Here is a 24,190-nt window from a genome sequence, read left to right on the forward strand (position 1 = left end):
GGGGGAGCACCGGCTGCGCGGCGCCGGGCCGGGCGGGCGGAAGGCTGATGCACGGTCCTCTTCCCTCAGTCTGCCCTTCGTATGGTTTGGAGGTTTCTGCTGTAATACGTTACTGCCGGGATATTCTGGATATTGCTTTTTTTTTTTTTTTTTTTTAAATGTGGCTGCTTGCTTACTTTTCTATACTTGGCCAACGATCTCTCATAAATTAGCTTTTTACTGAGCTGCACATCACATACCTTTCGTTTTAAAATTAAATGGTTGCTTGATATCAGTTCTAGAAAAACAACTGAAATGCCATGTGTTCTTAGGCTGCCCTACGACGCACAGATGTCATTCTGGAAGTAGGCCCGGGAACCGGTAACCTGACTGTAAAGATGTTAGAGAAAGTAAAAAAAGTAAGTGTGCATTTCCCCCCCACCTGCCTAAGCTCAAACCACGTGGTGGCTTAGACGATGGCAAACAGAAGGATCTTCATCAGTAGAATTACTCAATGGGTGGTTTTTTTAACATTTGTATAATTCCAATGAGTTTCTAGCTGTTCCTGTAAATCTTGTATGGTTTTATCAAACTATATTGCTGTTATCCGTTTATGCGGTAAGTGTTGCATGTTTTTGGGGAGGAAGGAAGGTGCATAGCCTAACAGGGAATTCTTAAGAATTATTTAAACCTGTAGCAATAGACACAAGGGTTTTTTACAATTGAAATTTTAATCCCAAATGGAGGAGTTGTAGAAAGTTGCAAATATGTTTGTTTTCAGGTTATTGCTTGTGAAATTGACCCTAGACTTGTTGGTGAACTTCAGAAGAGAGTCCAGAGCACGTAAGTATCGACTGTGGAAACAGTGAGCATTTAAAGCAGTGGAGCTGCTGTGGCAAAAACTTTGGCAATGTGCTTCTCTGAGGATAACCACAGTGTATTTTCCCCCAGGTGTCTGGCAAACAAACTTGAAATCAAGGTTGGAGATGTCTTGAAAACAGACTTGCCATTCTTTGATGCGTGTGTGGCTAACTTGCCTTACCAGGTATGGGCTAAACGACATGGCAAAACTCTTTTCTTTCTGAATTATAATTGTCCAGAAATTATACTAATGTTATTACTTTTTTCCTCAGATTTCTTCACCTTTTGTTTTCAAGTTGTTGCTTCATAGACCTTTTTTCAGGTACGTGGACAACAGAGCTCTCTATTATCTAATAGGGAAAAAAAAGTTTTAAAAATATTCCCAAATCAAATATTTTTTAGTTCTTAAGTATCTGTTTGGTGGATTAGAGCCGCACCAACATTTTTCTGTAGTATGAAAACTGCCAGTGCCTGGAAGTTCATTTATGTCAGTGTATTAACCATGAGGAGAAAATTTAGTCTTGGCATTGGTGAGTGTCCAGCTGATGGAAAACAGGAGTTGCATCTGTTATTCCAGGGATAAGTAGGGCAGCATTGTAGCCTTTCAAATGCCTTCCTACCTTAGAAAGGAAGGGTGGAAAGGGTAGGACCGAAGCCAAGATGCTTCCTGTTGTCTGGTCCAAAAATATAACTATCCAGGTACTTCTGTGTGTTGTTCAATATGTCAGCAGTTCTTGGTTTCTCTCACTGAAGCGCTAATGTTAGTGACATTACTGGTCAATTTTTGGAGCTAGAGAGTTTGGATTTGAAGGACTCGTCATAGAATTATTCAAAATTATTCGTTACAGTCGGGCACAAAACTCCGAGACTAGCCTCTGATCCTGATCCATTTAGCAGTATAATGAATCAAATTCTATTGTAGCTTTAAGAAGATTTAGATGGTTTCACCAAGTTTTGTGGGTTTTTTTTAATACGCTCTGAGCTTATTAAGGCAGAGTTTGTTTATGACAAACTTTTATTGCTTCTAAGTGCTGAGGCAAATCCTGTGTTTTCCAAGTGTGTTAGTTGGCTTTTGACGTAAAAGTTGGTTATTTAGAATTCATTTTCTCATTTCTGTTACCCTCAGGTGTGCAATACTTATGTTTCAAAGGGAATTTGCACTTCGTTTGGTTGCCAAACCAGGAACTAAACTATACTGCAGACTCTCTATTAATACTCAGTTATTAGCTCGAGTGGACCATCTGATGAAGGTATGTCATTCTCTGTTAGCTAACACAGCTACCAAAGACAGAAGAATGTTTCTGCTTATTCATACGGCTGCCTGACTTCTCCTGACTAACAGGTTGGAAAGAACAACTTCAGGCCTCCTCCCAAAGTTGAATCCAGTGTTGTCAGAATAGAGCCAAAGAACCCACCACCACCTATCAACTTCCAGGTGAGCATCGTATACTCTAATAACAATGTAACATACTAGTGATAACACCTAATTTCATTTTTCTTTTCACTTACTACTCAGTTCCATGTGCTGTTTTCACTGCTAAGTACCAACTATTCATTGGCATTTACGTAATTCCAAAATACGCGTTCCTCTGTAGATCAGGGTTGCATTAGGACGTTACCTGAACATCATCAATTCAGGTGCGGCTTTCTTTACAGTATTTCTGACAAGACTGAGGTACCATCTCCATGTCAGTTGGAGAGTTGCTAGTAATAATGTCCCTTTCATGGTGGTTTATATCTCCCAGAGACCCTTCTGGTTGATGACTTTGTTGGTTATAATCAAAGGAGTATCTACGAGGAGTCTTATCTTTGGATGACTGTGTATAATCTCAGAAGATGGATGTTACAAGATAGTATTCTTAAAGCTAATTTTTAAAACGCTTTGATCTTCAAGACGATTTCAGCCTTGCCCAAGGTTAGCCAGATTTTCTTCAAGTATCTGCCTTCTCAGCATGTCCAAGATCTGGCCAATGGTGCCTACGCCCAAAAAAGAACAATTCAAAGGTTTTTGTGGGTGAGGTATTTTCTCCTCCATTTGTATTGCTTTGTCCAAGACAGGACTGGTTTTGTATTGTTTAGAAAGGAATTTTCCTGAAAGATTTTTTTCTTTGTGTTCAGTATTGTTGTGAAATTGTCAGTAGTACTGTTCTTGTTTGTAGTAGCTGTTCCTTTCTGTAAATTCTGAAATTTTTAATTTCAGGAGTGGGATGGTCTGGTAAGGATAGCCTTTGTTAGGAAAAACAAGACACTCTCTGCAGCATTTAAGTAAGTAACTTCTATTAAAGGAAATGTTTTCAAAGTTTGAGAGTCCATCCAGTTAACCATTTCTTTTGTGCATATGCATAGCAGTGTTATATGCAGGCCAGCAGAGTCTGGGATAAACCACGATGGAGGATTTGTGCTGAGGTCACAAGCTTTTTCTTTTAGAAGAAAACCAGGCAGCTGTTTAAAAAGAACAGCTCTGCGTAGTCGTTACAGTTTTTTACAGTAAAGATTAACAACCAATCAAGTCAAAAAAACTAGTTAAAGCTAAATTTTCATTCTAAACTTGTATTTCTTTCAGGTCAAGTGCTGTAGAGCAGTTGCTGGATCATAATTACCGAATTCATTGTTCCTTACATAATACAGTAAGTTCCTTTTTAATATATTAAATTCTATTTCTGTGTACTGTGACCTACATACTGACTTTTATAAGAGTAAAAAATTAACACTGAAAAGCTTAACATGTTAAAAGTTTTTCTGAGAGAGTTTGAGGGAGGGAGGGCAGAACTTACTTCTTTTCTTAGAGAAAAATCTAAAAGGGGCACTAAATGACAGTGAAAAAGCTAAAAGCTGAGTATGTTGTTAATATATTGGCTGTACGTGTCTCAAGGACTTTTACTAAGTTAGTAAGAATCTATTAAGAACACTTTTTGTCTGCTTAGCAATGGCATTGTAATTCATGTAGAATGAGCTAAGGTATAAAAATTCAGATACAAGAATGGAAGAGTACAATAATTCATGCAAGAAAAAATACAACTTACTTCTGTCACTTGAAACAAAAACTACTCTAGAAGCAGAAAAGAATAGATGATTTAAATTAACTTTTTTCTATTCTATGAATAGAAAATTAATTTGTATCCTATTTTCCATTGACAGGAAATACCTGAAAACTTCAAAATTGCAGAGAAAGTACAGACAGTCCTAAAAAATACAGGTTACTCTGACAAACGAGCCCGTTCAATGGATATAGATGATTTCATTAGGTATTTTTTTTTTCTCTTTATGCCTGCCTTTTACGCTTCTTCAAATTCTATCTGCATCTGTACCTGTGCAGCACAGATTAATATTGGGTTGCACAGGAATAATACTCTGTTTTCCTCTCAATACCAGGTACTCCTTGCTTCCAGTCCTGAACATGATCAAACACTTAAACCCTATACATATTTTAACTGCTGCTTACAGTATTGAGAAGCAACTAGCTAAAGATCCCTATTTCTGGTATTTGTGTACTAGACCCTTCTATGTCTCCTCTAAAAATGGCTTTAATAATGGAATTGGTTATTATAATTTCCCTGGAAACTTAAACAGCCCTTCTCTGTCTGTCCGTCTGTCATGATGATTAGGTCTTAGTCTATAGCATAATTTGGAAATTTGAGTAATTAACTGCTATATTCTGCTCTTTCTTCTGGTCAGTTAATTTAAGTGGCAACATGAATCCTCTCCTAATTTAAGATAAAAATTCCTAGCTGTTTCTCAGTGTGACAGTTACTACAGCTACTGCTCTTTGAAGAGTACTACTACGTAGTAAACCTGGTAGGATGCAATATAACTAACTGCACTGAAAGTGTACCTGCATCTCTAAAATGGCAAATTTGCTAATAACTTCTAGTTTAAGATTTGTAATAATTCTTTATGGCAGTTGAACAGCGATGGCTGCTTTCATGCTATTTTCATATGTTCTTTGCCAGCCAGCGCGTCTTAGAAATGCCTTAAGCTGAAGTATAAATTAGTAGAAATTGTAACGTAAATATTTCCCTCTTTCAGACTGCTGCATGGCTTCAATTCAGAAGGCATCCATTTCTCATAGATTCCACTAGAAGAATGAAAGATGTTCTGTATTTTGTCACCAGTCTTACCTAAGCCAGAGTGACTGCAACAGGACGAGCTCTTCTCACAAAAGCAATGAACAGAATACAGTCTACACGCTCTGGTTCTTATTAAAACCTTACATGCAATTTTATCACAGATAGCAGGCAAGAAGCTGCTGCTCTGTATTTTAAAAGCGATAAATTCTTTCATGACTGATGTGAGGTGCTGGACTTCCACATGACAGTGTATTTACAAATATACCCAATAACATGGATTGATGCTGCCATAGTTGACATCTCTGATCATGGACTTCACCTCAGTATATTCTTGCACAATACTCAACAGTACAACCCGTAAGTCTGGTCTGGGCAGCAAAAACAGAGTTGTAGTCGTTCCATTTGCTTGGGAATTTTTTTGTTTGTTTGTTTTAAAGTGTATTTAAACACTTTCTTTTGATTTGAAATGCCTGTCTCTTCCATTTGTCCTCTGGTGGCTACCTGCCTACCAAGTCTGTTAGTAATCTGTTTCTCTTGGAGAAATCCCAGTAACTGTTTCTCAGAAACAAGAGCATTTATCTTGTGGGCTTGGTATCATTTACAAAAACATTAACGAGGTTCCTGAAACTACCAGTGTCATCTCCTTTACCCGCCTTGCCATCAAACCACTGTAGGAACCAAGGGCCACTGCTCATAAGCATAGACAGAAGGGGGTTTGTCGTCAACTATAAATTCAAGCAGCTATTTTTATAAGAAAACTACTTCGCCCTTCAAGGCAAGCAGGAGTTTTAGCATAGACCAAAGCTTTCAGTGAGTCTTAGAGCAAGGCATGCCTGTGTCCTGACAGAAAAACTTACTGAAGTGTCTTAATACAGTTTGGATTATATATATATTTATTAAGGACAAAGCAGAGTTTTCCCAAGGAAGTTTGCATTAACTCTGCATAGCAGCTGTCAAAAGAAAAATCCACTTTGGTCTGTCTTACGATTCACAAAACCAGTAACTATTAACTCCATAGCATCATGCAGGGGTGAAGGCATGACTCCTACTACTCCATGACTACCATACGTCATTTTTTCATGTATAGTGTATCTCCTTCCGTAAGAGCACAGTAAGTGGAGAAGAGGCAAATTAGCAAAAACTCCTTTAAGATACAGCTTCATTTTATACAAATCCAATGTTAACTTCAAAAGTCATTGAGTCAGAAACATGTTCAGGAAATACGTACTTGAATTTGCAGGCATCCTGAGATGGTAAAAGGGAATTGCTCATTTATTTTATAATTTAGTGATTCCAGTGCTGCCTCACTGCATATAGGACCAGTTTATGAGTGAGGTAAGTAGCCACAGCAATATGCACAGACAATAGAGAAGGAAAAAGTGCTGGAGATTGTGTCACACTTCCTAAATGCTTTCATTATACAGGAGGGGAATCGAGATAAGCTTGTCTGAGTCCTATTGAAGTAATGCCGGTCCATCGCAGCAGTGGGCTACAGGAATTCAAGTGCCGAACCAGCCATATCAGTTTATCTTGATTCTCACTGCTTCAGTATGATGTAGATCTTCACAGCAGGCTCTGTCACAAAGGCTGTCTCTTAACATCACCCCCACAGTAGACGCAATTTCTGCTTGCATCTGCTACCTGACGGGACACACGTAAAAAGCTGCTGAAATCTAACTGCCTGTGTGCTTCCTGTCCTCTTCGGTACCCGCTGTAAACCACAGCCTGGTTGTGGCTCTAGGCTTGTGCGGAGGAATAGTAGGGAAGCCACTGTTTCTCATGTAGGATGTCTCAATCTTCAGAGGCTTTTTAGAAAGTAAGATTTCTCCAGAACAGCTTCGATGAAACCCTTTGGTATTACACGATAACCTGTACTATCACCTGCTAACAAAAGCTGCTGCCTTCTATCTCACTGGTTTTTTCTTTTAACTGTGATGGACGACATTCTTAAACAAATGCTCAGAAAGGTGTGTGATGTTTCTTTTAAGACCTGCTGCAAAACAATCATCAGGACAGTGCTCTGGGGAACAACTTCTTATATGACAAATTTGTACAGAAGAGTTAGCTCCAGAAGTAAATATTTATTCTGAAATCAGAGGCCTTTTCAAAAGTGTAACTCCGATGTGCAAAGTGAAACCCTTCCCAAAGCACAACAGAACTTTCATAGAAGTAAATTCTCATCTGTAAGTCATTGAATAGCTTAATTTATTAAACACATTATGTAAAATCTACATTGTTGTTTAGTTTTCATGTTTACACACAGGAGGATTTTTATTATTTTTAACCATGATGTGACGAGCTTCCCATAGCCTACCTTCCTATGGGAGACACAAACATTAAACACTACAAGGATTCCTGGCTCATTTAACTCTCTTTTCATTGCCTTCCCTTTATTTCCCTCCAGACCTGGCACAAACAAACAGGCTTGTATTCCAAAAGTGATTTTTAAACAGTTCCAAGGGAAAGTCTGCTGATACGAACTCCTGGAAACAGGGAGAACTCCTAGAGAGGTCTACAATTCTTCATTTGACAAGAAGTTCTTACATGAAAGGTCAATCTTTTTTGGATACTGACTTGCAAAAATAATTTGAGTGCCACCACCTAAAAAGTGCTGATACACATGGCGCCATTTGTGAGAATTCAGGTACTTGTGGGGTTTCTATTAGCGCTAGGCAGAGGCATTGTGCAAAATCCTCAAATGATGCAATTTCACCCCACTTTTCAGCTGCTGGCACTGTACAAAGGGAAAAATAGGTATTAGCTACGTTTTTTTAAAGCAACAGAGCTACTCAAACTACCTGCAAACTACTGTTAATGTACATGTAAGTTTGTCATGCATCAAAAGCCGAAATTTAACAGTATGTGACAGGCCAATATGCATGTATTTAGCTGGATCCCTGAACTTTGACAGTGATCCTATCCATACGCAGAGGTCAGATCGTACCTTTACTCTGACAGCATTATCACACCTTCCCACATACTGTATATCTGCATTATCCCAAGATACAACTCTCCTCAGTACTTCAACATTACCTTTATTATACATCAACTAATTTATATTTTTGTTTGGTTTTTTTTGTTCTGTTTTTTTTTTTTATTACAGAGAAAATGCTAGAATTATATAACCATTCTTTATGGTACTCAAATAAATCTAGATTCCAGATTTTTAAAAGGAGGATGGAATGTCCAGCTGTTTGTCCACTCTAACAACTCTTGTAGTTCCTGTTCAAACGATATGGCACATCCTGTGAAATGAAACTAGCCACCAAAAAAGAAAGTCTCAAAACACATTAAAAATGTACACACACTAAAAGTAATTTATATTGACAAATAAGGAATGTTGTTTATTAAGGCTGTGCTTCAGAAAAAGGATGTTTAGGGTTAAGTAGCCTTCATCAAGGCACAGAACAGGAAGAGGTAAGCACAGCTGTCTGTAGAAGAGAGGTTATGTACAACCACTAGTGAGGTGTGCATGCACGCAAACACAATTTAAAACTGCACAGCTGGTCTTCGTAACAAAACTGAACATAGTCAAAAGGAAATACTGTGACTTTTTAACGGCCACAGTTTTACTTCATTATTAAAAACATGGCAAATATTTCCAAACATAAAATTCACAATTTGAATAAATGAAATACTTTAAACAAAGTGCTTCACAGATCTGAACCCTGCATGGTTGTGCTGTCTGGTCTAGAAGCATTTTGTAGACATCATAGGAGCATTTCACACAAAACTGAAAATGTCATTCAGGTGAGTAAGAAACAGGACATTTCCACAGACATTTCTAACGTTTTTACACTTTCAAGTAGTTGAGTTCTTACGGCCACTGGGTTTTGTAACAAATGTGTGCTACAGCAGTACAGGTTTGTGGATTCCTTTAGCAGCAAAGGCCCATTTCAAAGGGCACGTGGTCTTTTCGGGTTGATCTGTTTACTGGCCTGTTCCTCCTCTTGTAGAGCTGCCCGGAAAGATTTCACTTTATCTTTAATGAAAAAGAGAGAATGAGTACTGATGTGCCTGTGCTCAACACAGATCTTGAAACTAAGCCCTGATGCTCCACATTCTGGCCCTAATGCACAAAAAAGAACATTCCTCCACAAAAATAGCTGACGCTATAAACTACAGGAGGATTGAGATAGATAAGCTTAAATTCAATACTCACCATACAAACAAGTTGCTTAGCAGCTTAGTGCCTTCGTAGATGCTACCCCTGTCTCTAGGCAGGATAGGTTTGGAAACTGCACAATCGTATTCCTGGCATGTAACCTGTTCACACTTAAATTCTGCTTCTAACTTACAGATTATAGGGAGATACCACATACATCCTTTTCCTTCCCAGCAGCTTCCAAACCATCCTTAGAGGCATACAAAATTGTATTTAGTGTACAATCAGTCATTTCTGTACATTCTAAAACCCGGCAGAGTAAATTCTACTCCCCCCTGTTTTCCTATGAATGTGAAAAGCATTTGTGATTAAATTTTGGAAGTTATTCAACCATCAATAGATAAATGCATCATTCATTTGTTTCATCATAACTATAACAAGAATGGGAGAAACCTGAGAAAGGAAGTGTGGCATCCTTTCATATTTCTATTCCTGTCCCACTCCATTCCCCAAGATGCCCAAGAATGGGAAGAAAGAAACCAAAACGACATCATAAAGATGCCAGTCCCAGAGTGACAGGAATAAAAGCTGAAATACTCAGTGACCATTACGTGCCATAAGCAGAACACAGAAGATACCGGGAGATACAGTTCTTCCCTCCTGTAAAGCTATACATGTATCATGCTGCCTGTAAAGATGCAAGGATCTCTTAGATAGACTTTACCTCCAGTACCTTGTTTCAAAAGCAGTACTTAATAAGTTTTTGAAGAACCGGGAGTCACCTAAACTGTGTTTTTTCACTGCTGGTGTCTCAAATTGTCTTCTTCTGAAGAGGAAGCCATCATCCATAAAAAGCAAAGGAATGTACCTCCAATTTTTTGCTAAAGTATACTGGTGTCACACATGCTTACAAGGCAAGCAGGCCACATCTGATTTGCTGGATGTATTCTTCTAACTTACAGCAGGTACTCGGACCGAGTAAAAAGTAAGTTTTTATCTTACAAGGAGTTTTCTAACACAGATTTAGAAAAGCCCACCCCCACCCCTCAGCCCCCAACCCCAGCCTTGAATTTTTACCAGTATAGCATGTCTCCTGGAGTCCAAATAGTTACAGAAACTAAAATGAAAAATTCATCTCCATGAGGTACCAAGCTTACAAGCTGATTTTAGAAGAGAAGTGGAAGAATCAATTTTGGGCTAAGAATTTGGGCTAAGAATTACCTGCAGTTTGTTTTTCAACAAAGACAGGCTGACAAAATTCAGGCTGCTGAAGAAAAAAGTAAGCTAACAACCAAGCTACTCAGAGCTCAATGCCACTCTTAAGCACAATCTTAAAAATGACAGCAGGCTCCCTGCTACACTACGGAACGCAACAGAGCAGGAACTGGGAGTTGTACTACCTTTTCCTCATTGCATTACCTTCTTTTTTCATACAGTTTGTTTGGATTTTCTTTTTCCTTCCTTTATTGTTTTGGAACAAAGGAAAAGAAAAGGAAGGTGCACGATTTGAGTTTATACTTCCTGGAGGTAAAGCAGAGATTATTCCTTTAAACTAGGATGAACAGAGCACAGATGTGAACTTGTTCTTAGGCAGCAGAATACATGTTCCTTCCACAGGACATTGCAGGGCAGCGTAAGGTGAAAAAAGACCCTAAAATATAACCACACTCTTTTTTTCTCCTCATTATTATTGCAAGTCTCCATGGCATATGAAAACACACTGATAATAATGTATACAAAAATGATTAAAAGCAATCTACCTCGAAGTTCGGTCAGAATATCAATTTTTTGCTCTAGAATTGCTTCAAGTTGGGTAGCGTAAGAATCCACATCATAGTCTACTTCTTCTGTCATCTCAAGGAGAGCTTTTTCGTCTTCCAGCCACCTAATAGATTCCTAGACAAAAGTTAAAAAAAAAAAACCTAAATACATTAGCAAAGTTTCAAGACAAGTTTCAAGACAAAAAGCTGAATTAGACCATTTCTCAAGGTAACATTTTTGCTGTCTAGTCACCTCAATATAACCTCAATAATAATAATATTTCAATCCTAAAATGAAACCTTATTACTAATTCAGCAAAATTGAAACCTTGTTCCTAATTCAGCAAAATTGTATGTTTTCTACATTGTTTCTTAATTCCAGTGGTGTCCTGGTTTCAGCTCAGATCGAGTTCAATTTCTCCCTAGTGCTGTGTTTTGGATTTAGTATGAGAATAATGTTGATAACACACTGGTATTTTAGTTGTTGCTAAGTAGCGTTTACACTAGTCAAGGATTGACGGTTGGACTTGATGATCTTAGAGGTCTTTTCCAACCTTAATGATTCTATAATTCTGTGACTTTTCAGCTTCCCTTGCTCTGCCAGGTGCACAAGAAGCTGGGAGGAAGCACAGCCAGGACAGCTAACCCAAATTGGCCAAAGGGGTATTCATAGAATCATAGAATCATTAAGGTTGGAAAAGCCCTCTAAGATCATCAAGTCCAACCATCAACCCAACACCACCATGACCACTAAACCATGTCCCTAAGCGCCTCATCTACACGTCTTTTAAATACTTCCAGGGATGGTGACTCAACCACTTCCCTGGGCAGCCTGGTCCAAGGCCTGACCACTCTTGCCGCAAAGAAATTTTTCCTAATGTCCAATCTAAACCTCCCTTGGCGCAACTTGAGGCCATTTCCTCTCGTCCTATCGCTAGTTACTTGGGAGAAGAGACCAACCCCCACCTCCCTACAACCTCCTTTCAGGTAGTTGTAGAGCGCGATGAGGTCTCCCCTCAGCCTCCTCTTCTCCAGACTAAACAGTCCCAGTTCCCTCAGCCACTCACTATTGCATGGGCTAACTCCCCAGATAGATAAGAGTACAGTAAAGGTTGGTTAAAGCAGCTCTTAGGCATCTCTGCACTCCGAATATTACAAAAAAAGCGGACAAAAAAAAAAAAAAGTCTTGCAGCAAAGAAGAATGCAACTAGGAGCTTAAAGCTTACAGAACCATGCAAAGCTGTGATCAGGAGAACTGATCCCACTGGAAATGCTTTGATTTACAAAAAGAAAGCAGCTGACAGTTCTAGGCATGCTAGGCCTGAAATACTAAAATCAAGTCTTTCTCTCTATGCTCAGTATCCCAAGTAATATTCAAAGCATAGTCCAAACCCCATGTATGTTTTTTGGCTTTCAGGACAGATGGAGCTCACGTGGGGATAGGATTCATCTCATCTGATGTAAACTCATACATCCAAGACACAAAGGAAGACCAACACCTCTAGAACACGATTAATTCCGTTGATCTATTTTAGACATTTTTGTTAGGAAAGGATGTTTTGTATCAGCAGTTTCCAGGAGAAAGCTCACAGAAGACAACTTCTGCCTGGTACAGCTGGTAGATCTTGTATTGCTGCAGCCCACCTCCACCCATGGCATAAACTAACAAGCCATGCTGTGAACAAAGGGAGCTGAGGCTCGGACACATTTCCTTCCAGTGACTGCTGGGAGGAGCAGTAATCTCCAGCAGAAGGCCAGATGGACACACAGAGGCAGTAACATCTTAAACTAATGCAGCTTGTCTCTCCAGAAGTCGCAAGCATTAGGACACAGCTACAGCATATGGCGTATGACTTTCACACTTCTGCATGTTTTACTTCGGGGCTAATGTTTCATAATAACTAAATCTCTACATCTGTTGTAAAATGTGTTATTTAGCATCCTACTGTATTATGAACACATATCAGTGTTCCACTAAGTTAGATACCTAAACTGAGGAGATGCGTGTATTCCCTACAGGTTTAATGCTCTGCTGTTCTCTTGCAGCAGACGTGCCAAACGGACAGCCTAAAGACTCTAAGGTTATGAACAGAAGCAACTCTCATTTCCTTCTGAAAACTACTAACTCATACTTATTACTACAATTTATTTTGCGAATGTAAAAGGCTCCTTGGCGCTGACCAGCTTTACACTGCATGGGCAGTATTCCTTCCAAAGACTCTGACTAATAGCAAGTGAAAACCTTTATGTATCTGTAAAAAGGAAGCAAACAGGCAGTTAGAAATACATGTGTCGTTTCTGGATCTCAATATCTCAGAGGAAGATGTCACAAAAGGATACTCAGATGAGACACTCGGAGGGAGTATTGCAGTATGTTAGAGGCAGATGACCAAACAGAAATGGTGGTGACAGAGACATTACTATTAATTGCCAGCTCTGGCACAAGACTATTGGCATAGAGTAGACAATGAAATTGAAAATTTCAAGACCAATCTGAATAAACTCCCTGCAGCTAAAAAAAACAGAGTCACTAACGCTGGAAAAGAAAATATAGCGAATAGTAAAAATAGTAAAAAGAAAACAGCAACTTTTCTTACGATGAACACAGTCTATTTATGAATGTTTGTTGAGAATAAAAGGAAAATTTTACTAAATTTCTGGGATAGAAATATGCTTCTCTTTCATCATGGGGACAAAGATTAGTGGTTATGGGATCTGTCCCTATTTGTTTGCCACAATGAGCTTATCATAGTAAAACAATTTAGAAATCTCTGACAGCAGCAGAATGACCAGACGATATCCTACATCTTCAAGAGTATGCACTTTCATTGGGAAAACCTGATTTCCTGCATTAGGATAAAACAAAATAGAGCTCCATCTTTTACCTGGAAGACAGCCCTGTGGTCTTCTACTACTTGCTCTTCCATTTCTACCATTTGTGACACAGCTTCATGGAAAGTAAACAACTGCGGAGAAACTTCCTCTTCCTGGAAACAATAGTTAACCTTGTTAGTCTGGAAAGAACTGTGGCTACAGGACATATATTGAATGTGATTCATCTCATCATAGAACATGAAAAGAAATATGCAGAAGGCAGAACCTGCCAAAACCAGAATTTAATACTTCTAACAAGAAAAGTCTCCAGAAATGAGCGAAGAGGGCAATAAATTCAAAATGTTCATGGAGTTCAATTCAATTCATATTCACTAAAAACTTCCAGCCACTAATCCCAGTGAATACTGGAAAACAGAATATTTCACATTAAAAAAGCAAGTTAAAATAGTGGGAAGAGGAAGTCACAAGGGAAGAATGCTGATTTCTGGTAGGTTTTAATGCCTACAGAGAATTCTGCATTTCTGTCAGGGCTTTTTGTTGTGCATATCGCAATAGAGAGACAACAATTTTCAAAAAAAGAGAACAGCAATTACATCCAATACATTTCAGGAAATCAAAACTAAATTAATCCTTTGGGAAAAAAAGTGGAATAAATGTAAAGTGAAAAATCTTAACCGGACATAGTCATGAATACATTAGAAGAATGCACAACATGGATTTACAAATTGGGGCAAACAGGGCTTCTTTAGACATAGATAGTTAACAATCAAAGGGGAAAGCGCTAGATAGGCTGTAATTAATGTTTTAGCAAGACAGTATAGTTCCTTATACGATGCCTTTGAAATCTTTTTTAAAACATATTGTAAAGCTTAATTTAACTCCACATGAACAATGAAAAAGTATAATATGAAAGGATATCTGGCTGGAAGGACTGTCCAGTGGGAAGCTCTAGGAATCACTAGCATGTTCTTGTAAAATAGAGTCCTGGAAGAAAAGCCAGTTACTAAAATGAGAAATACAGCAGACACCACGAAGAGGTATCTGAGAAGGCAGGGAGTCTCACACTTCAAGAAACGTTTTTGGTTTTGATTCTTTTTGTATGGGAATGAACATACCATAAAGTGAAAAGGTGAAGAGACATGCTGTATTTACTTAATGATCTTACTAACAGGGTATAAATACACATTACTCTGGATTTGTTCTGCCACTGCATTATCATCATCTCTTTCCATGTAATGATGTAAACCACTCACGTTTTGTTCACAAAGCAGTTTGAGATCATCTCTCTGAGGAGAGCTACCCACACCCCACTGTGTCTCCAAGTCATCGATCTGATTGGGAGCATGGTGTATAATGGGACGGATATCTCCTGCGGCACTAGGATCGACTGTCAGCTCCTTCACCCTACGAGCAGAAAATTTTTCATTCGTAAATTAGTAACCTCCTGTGCAAAAGAATCACAACCAAAAATAAAGCTCTATGGGTTTATGCGCAACTAATTCATTAAATAAGGATGATGATGTCAACTTCACAAATTTAATGTACTTTCAGTGACAAAAAGATGTTAGCCCAACTCCAAAAACCATGGACCACTGAATTTCAACGACTTGCATATGGACTAGAGTCCATCTTCTAGCAAGAGGCTTTTTCTGATTGAACTGTTACTACTCATTAACAGTTAAGAGGGCAAAAAAAAAACCCCCTCAATATTAACTCCTTAACAATGAGCAAAATTTGAAAGAAAAGTTCATTCAGCACCCTAAACTTGACCATCTTTCTTCTTCTGTGCACACAATTGTGTTTTAAAAAAATTAGTCAATCAGTACCCCACTAGATGTTATAAGCAAATCCACCAAGAATTCTGAAGAAAATAACAATTTGCAACCAAGTATCTCAGAGAATGAATAGATCCTTTAATTAAGATAATTTCGAAGGTGAAAATATCTTATTAAAATGTTAGGCTCTTGCAGCGTGGAAGTAGTTTAAAAGATTGATAATGGTTCTGTCAAAAAAAAAGCCCATTTAAAAGCAAATTTATGAAACAGACACATCAAAGTCTGCAAGTATAGCAAGCTTTAGAACATCTTCATTTTTTAAAGGGGAAAATGTTTTTTCACGTACCATTGATTTACTACAATGGAAACCATTTTTCATTCATCTTCAGAGTGATGAAAAGTTTTAAAAATATGTATGTATGAAAATTGTTTTCTTTCTTAATTAGAGATATTCAAATTACCCTAAACACAGGCTTGTCAGATTTGGTCCACTAAATGTACAAAGGTGACATCACCATTTTTTTTTAAATGTATGAAGGAAACTAGCAAGCCTGGATACAGAGTGTGGATGTTTAAGGAGGGTGAACAAAATACTGGGAAGATGATTGCAGATCATGCAGAACCATCACCTGCCAAACAAAATAAAAACAAAGTATGTGCGACTCAGGCAAGGGGTCTAATGAAAGGTTGGTCTGTAAAATTACATAGCCAAAAAGAAAACTTAAAAATAAAGATTCCATGTATAGAATGAAGTAGACCTGGTGATTGAAGGAGAAAAGTCGTCATACTCATAGGAAGGAGAGAGATCAGAGCGACTGCCACTACCCTGTGAGAAGGGAATATCCGAAGGACTAATTCCAAATTCCTTTACTCTGCAGCAGCAAAATACAGCAGCAAATTAAAAGAAAATGTTCTCATAAACACAGTTAAAATGACAACTCTTTGTTTAGCATATTTCTTCAGTAGTTTAACTATAAAATTATTTTTATATTAAAACACAAGTGTGCCAACATATTTAAACCTTCTGCAAACAAGAGTTACAGATCACTAACAAAATTGAACAAAACCAGTGCTGCTAATTTGCAGGAGACTATAATAGAAGAGTAATTCCAGATTTCAGTTTATGCAGTTAATAAAATTTGCTCTACATTCAATATTCCACTAAATGGCTCCTTTTGAAATATCAAACCACTACAGCTACAAAACTTTAAATTCTATTCTGCCCCGTTTTACACTGCACACACAGTTGTCCAGCACCTAAAAACAAATTGTACTATGAAAATGATATATTGCTAGAAAAAAAAAAAATACTACACAAAACACATGAAGCAACTTTACAGTGACAGGCATTTACTCCATAACAACAATAGAAATTTAACACCAAGGGGAAGAAACAGTTTCAGCGCAACTATTTAGTATACTAGAAATAGGTGTTTAATTAGTTTTGCGGTGTCTGTTTCTGGAGTCACTTCAGCAACGTGTATTCTATAAGGGGTAAAAGATCCAATGAGTCTTGATGAATGTGCAAGGTCCTTCACTACGTTACTGTAAGCAGGGGAGTAGATGCCTCCTTCTCACCAGGAGGGAAATCACACAGACTGGTCCAAGCCAGGCAGATTTCCTAGTAGCTCCCTTGATCCAGACACAGAGACATTCGGATATGGAGAGGAGTGGGTGGTAAGCTTTCCTAGCAGCCCAATTAGCGACTGGCCAGGGTGCCCAGCCAAGCAGGAGCAGACGTGGTTCTGCCCTATCTTTCACTGGGGCAAGCAGGCCACTAGATGGTAGCCTCTTCTGGCCAAACCAGGGTTTCTGATGGCCCAGAGGCTTTTTTGCCTCCTTTGTTTTTTGCAGCAAAGCATGGGGGGTGTCTCTGGGTCGAAGGTCTGACTGCAGGGACACGCAGGGCCTGATCACTCCATCTCCACAGACATTAAACGAAGGAGAACTGCAGCAGGGGAAGGCACCTTTCACACTCACTGAAGAGAGATGAACACTTTCAGAGAATAGTACAGGTCTCAGAGGTGCTGTGTCAGCCTCTGGAGGTGCTAATTTCTCTCCACAGATTATAAAGTCACTGTTGGATTAACCGACTCTTTACTTAGGAGTCTCAGGTATTTGCCTGAAGTTAAAATTTCACATATATGTATAAAACAGATTGGCAACTGCATGCAATTCCACCAAGGGGATGAAAAAAACCTGCATTGCATAAAGGTATCTCAGCTAACCCCCCAGGGAATCATCATGAATACCGACTACCCCTAATGCAAGAGATGGTGCGCCACAGCAGGGGCAAAACTAATAGGGGCATCTCCCACATTCCTTGCAATCCACATTATCCATCTCTGGATAATGCTTAAATGCAGTTTCTATTGATTCTATTGTAATGGTTGTAAAAAGTGACAATTTAAATTAAATGTGAGCCTGGATTAGTAATTTGGTTTTAATCTTACTAAGAAATGCAAGTATGACAAAATTATTCAAGTAGCTAAAATAATTATACATCATGGAACAACAGTATTCCAAATGTCAGTGGTCAACAGCTGGTACAGCTATATGCAATAACATTTTCCATACCTATTTGCGTATCTCAACGTATTTAGAGTGTTTTCACATGATGCCATCCCTGGAGAAATTGTAGCGATCTGCAAAAAACAAGCCACACGTTAATAAGTCACTTTGTACAGAAGAAAGGGTAGATGAATTCAAATTAACTTTTTTTTTTTTAAAATCTCAAATTTCATTTGAGATCTTCTACAAAAACTGTCTACTATGTACAGCTGTCTTTATACACTGACATCTCAAAGAGAGAGATGTCAAGTCAAAGCTTCCATTTAATTTTTTTAACCATACCTGGAACATTAAGAATTCATAGATACTTCAGTCAATTTCCTGCATCTTACTGTCTTGGTAACATAAAATGTAAATGCAAAACACTAACTTAAAAAATAAAGACTTCTCAAAAAGTAGAAAATAAGTCTAATATATCCTGCAGACAATTACCAGATTTTTTTTTAATGTATTTTTGTAGGCTGTTCTCCAGTCAAGCAGACTGATTTGAGAGATCTATTTTGGCCACAGTCCAAAACTGTACTTAATAATATTAAAGATAAGCATGTGTTTAACTATTTTTGTAAGTAAAGATTTTTTTCTTCTCAGTTAGAAGTTATCTGTAAATAACACTTGTTAGCTAACTTCTTATCAAATGTATCTGGAATCTGTTAGTCTTTCCTTTTCCAGTTAAATAAAATACCCTGAAGATCTCACCTTCTTTTCAGCACTCAGCAAAAATAATAACTGTGATCAGGCAACAGTGACTTCATTATTTGCCCTAGCTTCTCTCAGTAGTCCCATCTGTGCTCCTTTCAGGAGAGCCATAAAGGCACTACCCAGGACAAACACCTCTATGATCCTACACACTAACATTTTTTGTGGTAGTACAGCATCAGGAGTCTGAAACTGATGGAGATTAGATAATCCTGGTCTTCTCTTTCATCCTGCTGCTGACATTACTGTACAAAAGCACAGGTAGTCATCCTGCGAGGAATTTCTCCTACTGGGGAGAAAGGAAAAATATGTGGTGGGAGGGGGTTAGAAAGTCTGAAGAGCCTGCTACCATACAGACTTAAGTTTAAACCTCTAATATTGGTATGCGTCAGTTACTAATGAAAACAAGTGCAGATTTAAAAAGATCACATGATTGCATGTCTCTTTATAAAGTGTTCTGGGTGCTAATTAACAAAAAACTACAAGTTCCTAAAATCCTTCGAAACTCATTTAACGTGAAAGGGGCATGCATCTCTTCCATCAGTTCAACGTTCAGAGTACACCACACACGGCAACTCCTGTAACACCAGGGGACTGCTCCGTTTTGAAGCACATAAGGCACAGCTGCTATAGGGAAGTGCCACCGTAGGTGCTGTCAGCCGTGTGGATACCCGTTCAGGGCACAAGAACCCATGCACAAGACGCAGTCTGTTGAGCACAAACGACCACTACATCACATGTCCTCATGCCCCAACAAGCCCTGCCCAGGCAGGACAGGAGAACTCCGAACTCTCTGTCGCTCGCTTCCTCGTTCGTAATTCCAAATAAGGATGGAAAAAGCTGCACTATTTATGGACAGGAATATTTTAAAGACTCATAATTACCATTCTTCCTAATTCGAATGTGTCTACCTTGCTTATAAGCCATCACAGTGGGATCAATGGCCCTTTTGGGACACGGAAGTCTGCACGTTCCTACTCCCACCCTGGAGGGCTGAAGGGTCTGGCACTTCAGCTATGACTGCAGCACATCAAGGAAGCAGTGCTCGTTAAAAAATTAGACTATTCTATGTAGCTACCTTGCAAATTTCAAATGATAATACATTATCCTACCATATAATTATTCAAAAACAACTTTAAACGGTTTTTGAAACTATTTAAGGATAAGAACTTCAGTAAAACTGCAATGACTAATAAAGTTCAAAACAACCTATTTATGCTGACTGTATGTTTCTTTAAAATGAAGCAGATCCTAGTCATAACTGTCCACTTTATGAAGTTATTTTCAAAATATTTTTTTGAAATTTGAAAAAAAGAAAGTTTCCAAATCATAGTTTAACCTTATATACAGAAGAGAATGCTCCATCCCTAAAATGTAACTTTTAAAATTGCAACAGGAAGTCCATAAACGATAAAAGGAAAAGTCAAATAAAAATGAAGTGTAGAAATTACCAAATAAATTTGACTCAAATATCCCACTTATTATTATTTCATACTAATCCTAGATTATTATGTCAGAAAGCAAGTGGAAAAGGCACAATAGGTATTTTATACCAGGACATTTCAAGAATCTCTTAGAAAGTTAAAACCAGAAGTTTTTACTATGTCATTGTATATATATTCCATATTGAACAGCACCACATATTTGCAAAATGTCTTACTCTCTAACAGCACATTAGAACACTGGATCAAATCTTTGTCTTGTTGAGGAAACCCTTTACAATAAATGCCTCCCCGCTGACAAGCAAAAACAGCATCTTAAAAGAGGTCTCACATGTTCAATAAATCATATTTTCCAATTGAATACTAATTCCATGTTGCAAACTCATTAATTTATTTTGCCTGTAACAGGCTAAAATATTTTGGAGTAAATACTATCATGACCTACATGTTACCTTGTGACAGTTGTAACAGTTCTAACTGAAAAGTTCTTCTATGCTTTAATTTACTTCACATAAAGTAGATACTTCTAGAGAACATAGCAACGATCTATACAGTCTGCTGTAGAAATGTGAAGGGAAACTACTCATTATTAAACTATTTTTCCATCATTTTTAGAAGTTTGAAGCACCACAGTTAATTACATGACTCTGCTGCAAACCAGCAGTCAGCACACCTGCAGGATAAGTACCCTTTTAATTTAATAAAATATTGTTCAACTTTTAGCTACCATAAACCAGAATGACTTGCCCTTTTCTTTCCCTGTAAAATTTTGCCAGTGTATGATATAAAACCTACACATGAACATGCTTACAAACCAGGCACACCCTGCCAAGGAGCCAACTATAAATATCACAATGGAGGCTGAATAAATTGTCTTGATAAAAGAGGCAAAGGAAGACCCAGCAGAGGGGTGAAGTTGCTGATCATTATCCACTATTCCTACCACTTGGCCACTGGAGTGCAAACCTCCTCTCCTCTTTCCAGAGAACTGGAGAGGACTGGAAGTAATTCCAGGCTAAGTTATCTCCTACACCTCCCTCAATTCAATATATCCTGTTCAGAAACCTGTCAGATCTCTAGACAGGCAGCTTTATTCTGCATCCATCTAGTTATCGCAGGAACAAGTGCTGCAAATGCGACCGCTCAATTCAAACAAATGCAAAGATGCACTGTAGGTTTGTTTTCCTTCCCTACTTCCTTTCAACTATAATTCAGAGTAAGCCACAACCACCCAAGTGTTTCTTCTTCCCACATCAGTATCTTAAGAAAAAACTTTTCTGATTAAATTCTTGGTAAAAATTGCATGTAAATAAACACTAAAACCAGAATGTCGTAAGAGATCCTAGTACTGAAAAAGTATGAAAAAGTAAATGAAGAATGAGTTCGAAAGCAGTGCCTCATCATGAAAGGGTTTCCTTGTTCTTAATTGTAACGTGACTGTAGTTATGTGAATGCGAAAATAAAAAATAATTCAAGCATATTTCCATTCACTTTCAGAGGGGATTTTTTTCTTTAATTTAGAACTATATCGAATATAAAACAAAGGAATGCAAGCTTTACCAGAAATTGAACACCCATTGATCATGGATTATTCCCGATGGCATTCTCACACATTTAAATGGTAAAAAATGTTACGACAACTCTATGAGAAGAGTAATAATTAAATAAAAAGCTTCACCAAAACAAAGACAGCTTGTTAGCACTTTAAGGAGGTAAGGGTGAAGGTGAGAACTTAATGAAATATTCACAAATGGTAATTATTCTATGTACAGAGAGTCATTTCCAACAGGCTAACTTTCCAAACCTTCTTCAGCAGTGTGGATACACTAGCTAGAGATGCACAATTTAGCTTTCTGATCCTGCATGAAGTTACGTCTCAGTGGAAAGAAAACAATCCTGTCTTTTCATTAGAAAACTGAAGGAGAAAAAAAGATTAATAAAAAGTGCTATTTTACCACCATTTTCAAATTAGAACCATACCTAACAGCTAAAGGGATGACTAGGCTGCCCTAACACCATGGTTTTCATGTTGTGGTCTGCAGACTTCTCTGGCCTCTAGACTAATTAATTCCGACAAGTCTGTCAAAAGTAACCAACACAAAAAAGCCTGGCAATCGGTGTCCACTGCAGAGAATTTGCATTCCCATAAGTAGAAATGTTAAGGATGCACAAATAAAATGACTGCATCAGTGCTTTCATCTGTCCTTCCCACTATCTGACAGAAGAATTCTGTTTTTCAGCCTGATGCATGCACATTTATACAATACACGACTGTTCATCCCATCTATCCCAACTACTTCCCCCCTCAACAGCCTAGAGTATATTCTGATGCCTTTGGTACTAACTTTAAATTTGCCTTTGCCATTTAAAGATCGTAACTCACCACTATACTTCCAGTCTACACCACCTTTTCCAAAATCCTGAGTCAACAAACAATACTCATCTAATTAAGACATTATTAAAAACCAACAAACAAACAAAAAAACTTCTCAAGCTAGTAGTGTTTCTAGCTAGGTGGCTAGCTAGAAAACCAGAACAAGCAGTAAGAAAGGCCAATAAAAAGTGAGAAGGGAGCAAGTTATCTGAAATGTCTCTGCTGAAAGTCTTACTCCACATATAGTGTCAGTTAGGGGATAAACTTAAGTCCAACACATTGCCAGTAGCAAGTGACCAATTTTAAACATAAAAGCCTAAAATCCCAGCGTCTTTTCTCTTTGTAATTGTTAGAACAGTTAACCAAACCAACTTACCATACAGGTACGGGAGTTTTCTCCTATGAATGAATCTCTTAGCACCTGAGTAAGTTTACTTGCTCTGAAGGGTGTATGAGGTTTATTTCGGCCTAAGGCTCTAATGCACTCCTGAAAGAACAAACAGGTTTATGCATTTTTCTTTAACATGGGTTGAATAAATACAACACAAATGCGATTCAAATACATGCCTTAGTTATATTGCTGTCCCCTAAAATATTAAAATTTACCACTAAAGCTTGGATTCAAAAAGCGTTAGGCTTTTACCCCTCATTAAGTTCAGCAGAGAGGTAGGAACTTTAAAAGGACTTAGGAGCCTAAAAACTTTCTGAATCTCATCCAAAACGTTTACATCTATTGTATCCAACAACAACAACAAAACAAAACAAAAAATCAGTGTTGATGTTAAATGTCCAGACTAACAATTATTTCTGATTATCAGCTGCAAAAGTCTGAATGATCTACAACCTCTGCCAGCAGAAGCAGCGTGGACAGGGACACGTGTTAACTTCATCAGTTAAAAGCAGTAGCTTTTATTCTGGCTCTACCACTGACTTTCTTCACAGCTCAAAAGAAAACAAACTTTCTGAAAGCTTCCACAGATCACAAACCTAGCAAGCATAGCTCTCTATTGATGTACTCAATATTGGAAGACACTTGAAAATCTAAGTCATTCCCTGTTTTAAAATATTCTTCATCTGAAAAAACAGGGATAAGGTCTCCTCTTTCACTGACAAGGGTATGGGGCTAAACTAATATTTGCAATTGGTTGGAGGGTTCCCGTGAGAAGTACTGTACAGATGTAAATATTATGAAATTACTGTAGAAGTTACAGCAGCAACTAAGTACAACAGTGCAAACCAAGATCGCACTAATCTAAACATCACTTCTGCCCACTCAGAGCTCTAACATCAGCTAATAAATTACTTCTTACGCAAAGAAAGTTTAAATTTCTGTGTTGTTGCTGTCGTTGTCATATTTTGATCACTAATTCCAGTTTCTGCCTTTGCCTTAATACTTTGTGTACAGGCATCTCTTCAGATGCATGGCTTTTCTTGGTACAGTTTTAATATGTCTACACACAGAACTTCTTCAAACAATCGTACTTCAAAAGCTTTTCAAATTAGAGCTTTGCTTTTAGCAGCACTAGCAGACGGAATGGCTTTTGTGTTACACGAATAGTTCTACAGCAGTTCAGCTAATCCTCCAGCTGCAGCCATATCCTTGTGGCCTTTTGACATTTCCTAGAAACAGCTTCTTCCAAAAGCCAGGCTAGAAACTGTGGGATGATAATCCAAGAAAGCATCGCAACTGTGAAACAGCATAAAACGGAACTAAAAACAGGCTCA

At 38.1% G+C, this 24,190-nt stretch overlaps 2 protein-coding genes across 4 annotated transcripts in view; one reads left to right on the plus strand and one right to left on the minus strand.

The window, feature by feature from the left end:
• Positions 1 to 311: 311 nt before the first annotated feature.
• DIMT1 (DIM1 dimethyladenosine transferase 1 homolog (S. cerevisiae)) lies at positions 312 to 4,970 on the plus strand (the record flags this gene model as incomplete). Its single annotated transcript, XM_009574068.1, has 10 exons — positions 312 to 398; positions 761 to 822; positions 931 to 1,024; positions 1,113 to 1,162; positions 1,967 to 2,090; positions 2,183 to 2,275; positions 3,041 to 3,105; positions 3,404 to 3,467; positions 3,979 to 4,085; positions 4,867 to 4,970. Coding segments are annotated over 10 exons (789 nt in total), but the record flags the coding sequence as incomplete, so codon positions are not given.
• A 2,125-nt stretch (positions 4,971 to 7,095) lies between these two features.
• The window catches only part of KIF2A (kinesin heavy chain member 2A), a 37,031-nt gene continuing 19,936 nt past the window's right edge, over positions 7,096 to 24,190 (minus strand). For 2 of the 3 annotated variants that reach the window (XM_009574067.1, XM_009574065.1), the window contains exons 14-19: positions 22,842 to 22,952; positions 17,960 to 18,027; positions 14,861 to 15,011; positions 13,658 to 13,759; positions 10,773 to 10,908; positions 7,096 to 8,889 (exon numbers count right to left, since the gene is read on the minus strand). In XM_009574067.1, coding sequence (XP_009572362.1) covers positions 8,804 to 8,889; positions 10,773 to 10,908; positions 13,658 to 13,759; positions 14,861 to 15,011; positions 17,960 to 18,027; positions 22,842 to 22,952 — 654 coding nt within the window. In that variant the 3' untranslated portion in view covers positions 7,096 to 8,803. Of the gene's footprint in view, positions 8,890 to 10,772; positions 10,909 to 13,657; positions 13,760 to 14,860; positions 15,012 to 16,140; positions 16,255 to 17,959; positions 18,028 to 22,841; positions 22,953 to 24,190 lie in introns of all 3 variants that reach the window. The other variant, XM_009574066.1, reaches the window with a different exon arrangement.

Source organism: Fulmarus glacialis, unplaced genomic scaffold (genome assembly GCF_000690835.1).
Source record: "Fulmarus glacialis isolate BGI_N327 unplaced genomic scaffold, ASM69083v1 scaffold31683, whole genome shotgun sequence".
In the NCBI taxonomy this organism is placed as follows: Eukaryota; Metazoa; Chordata; class Aves; order Procellariiformes; family Procellariidae; genus Fulmarus; species Fulmarus glacialis.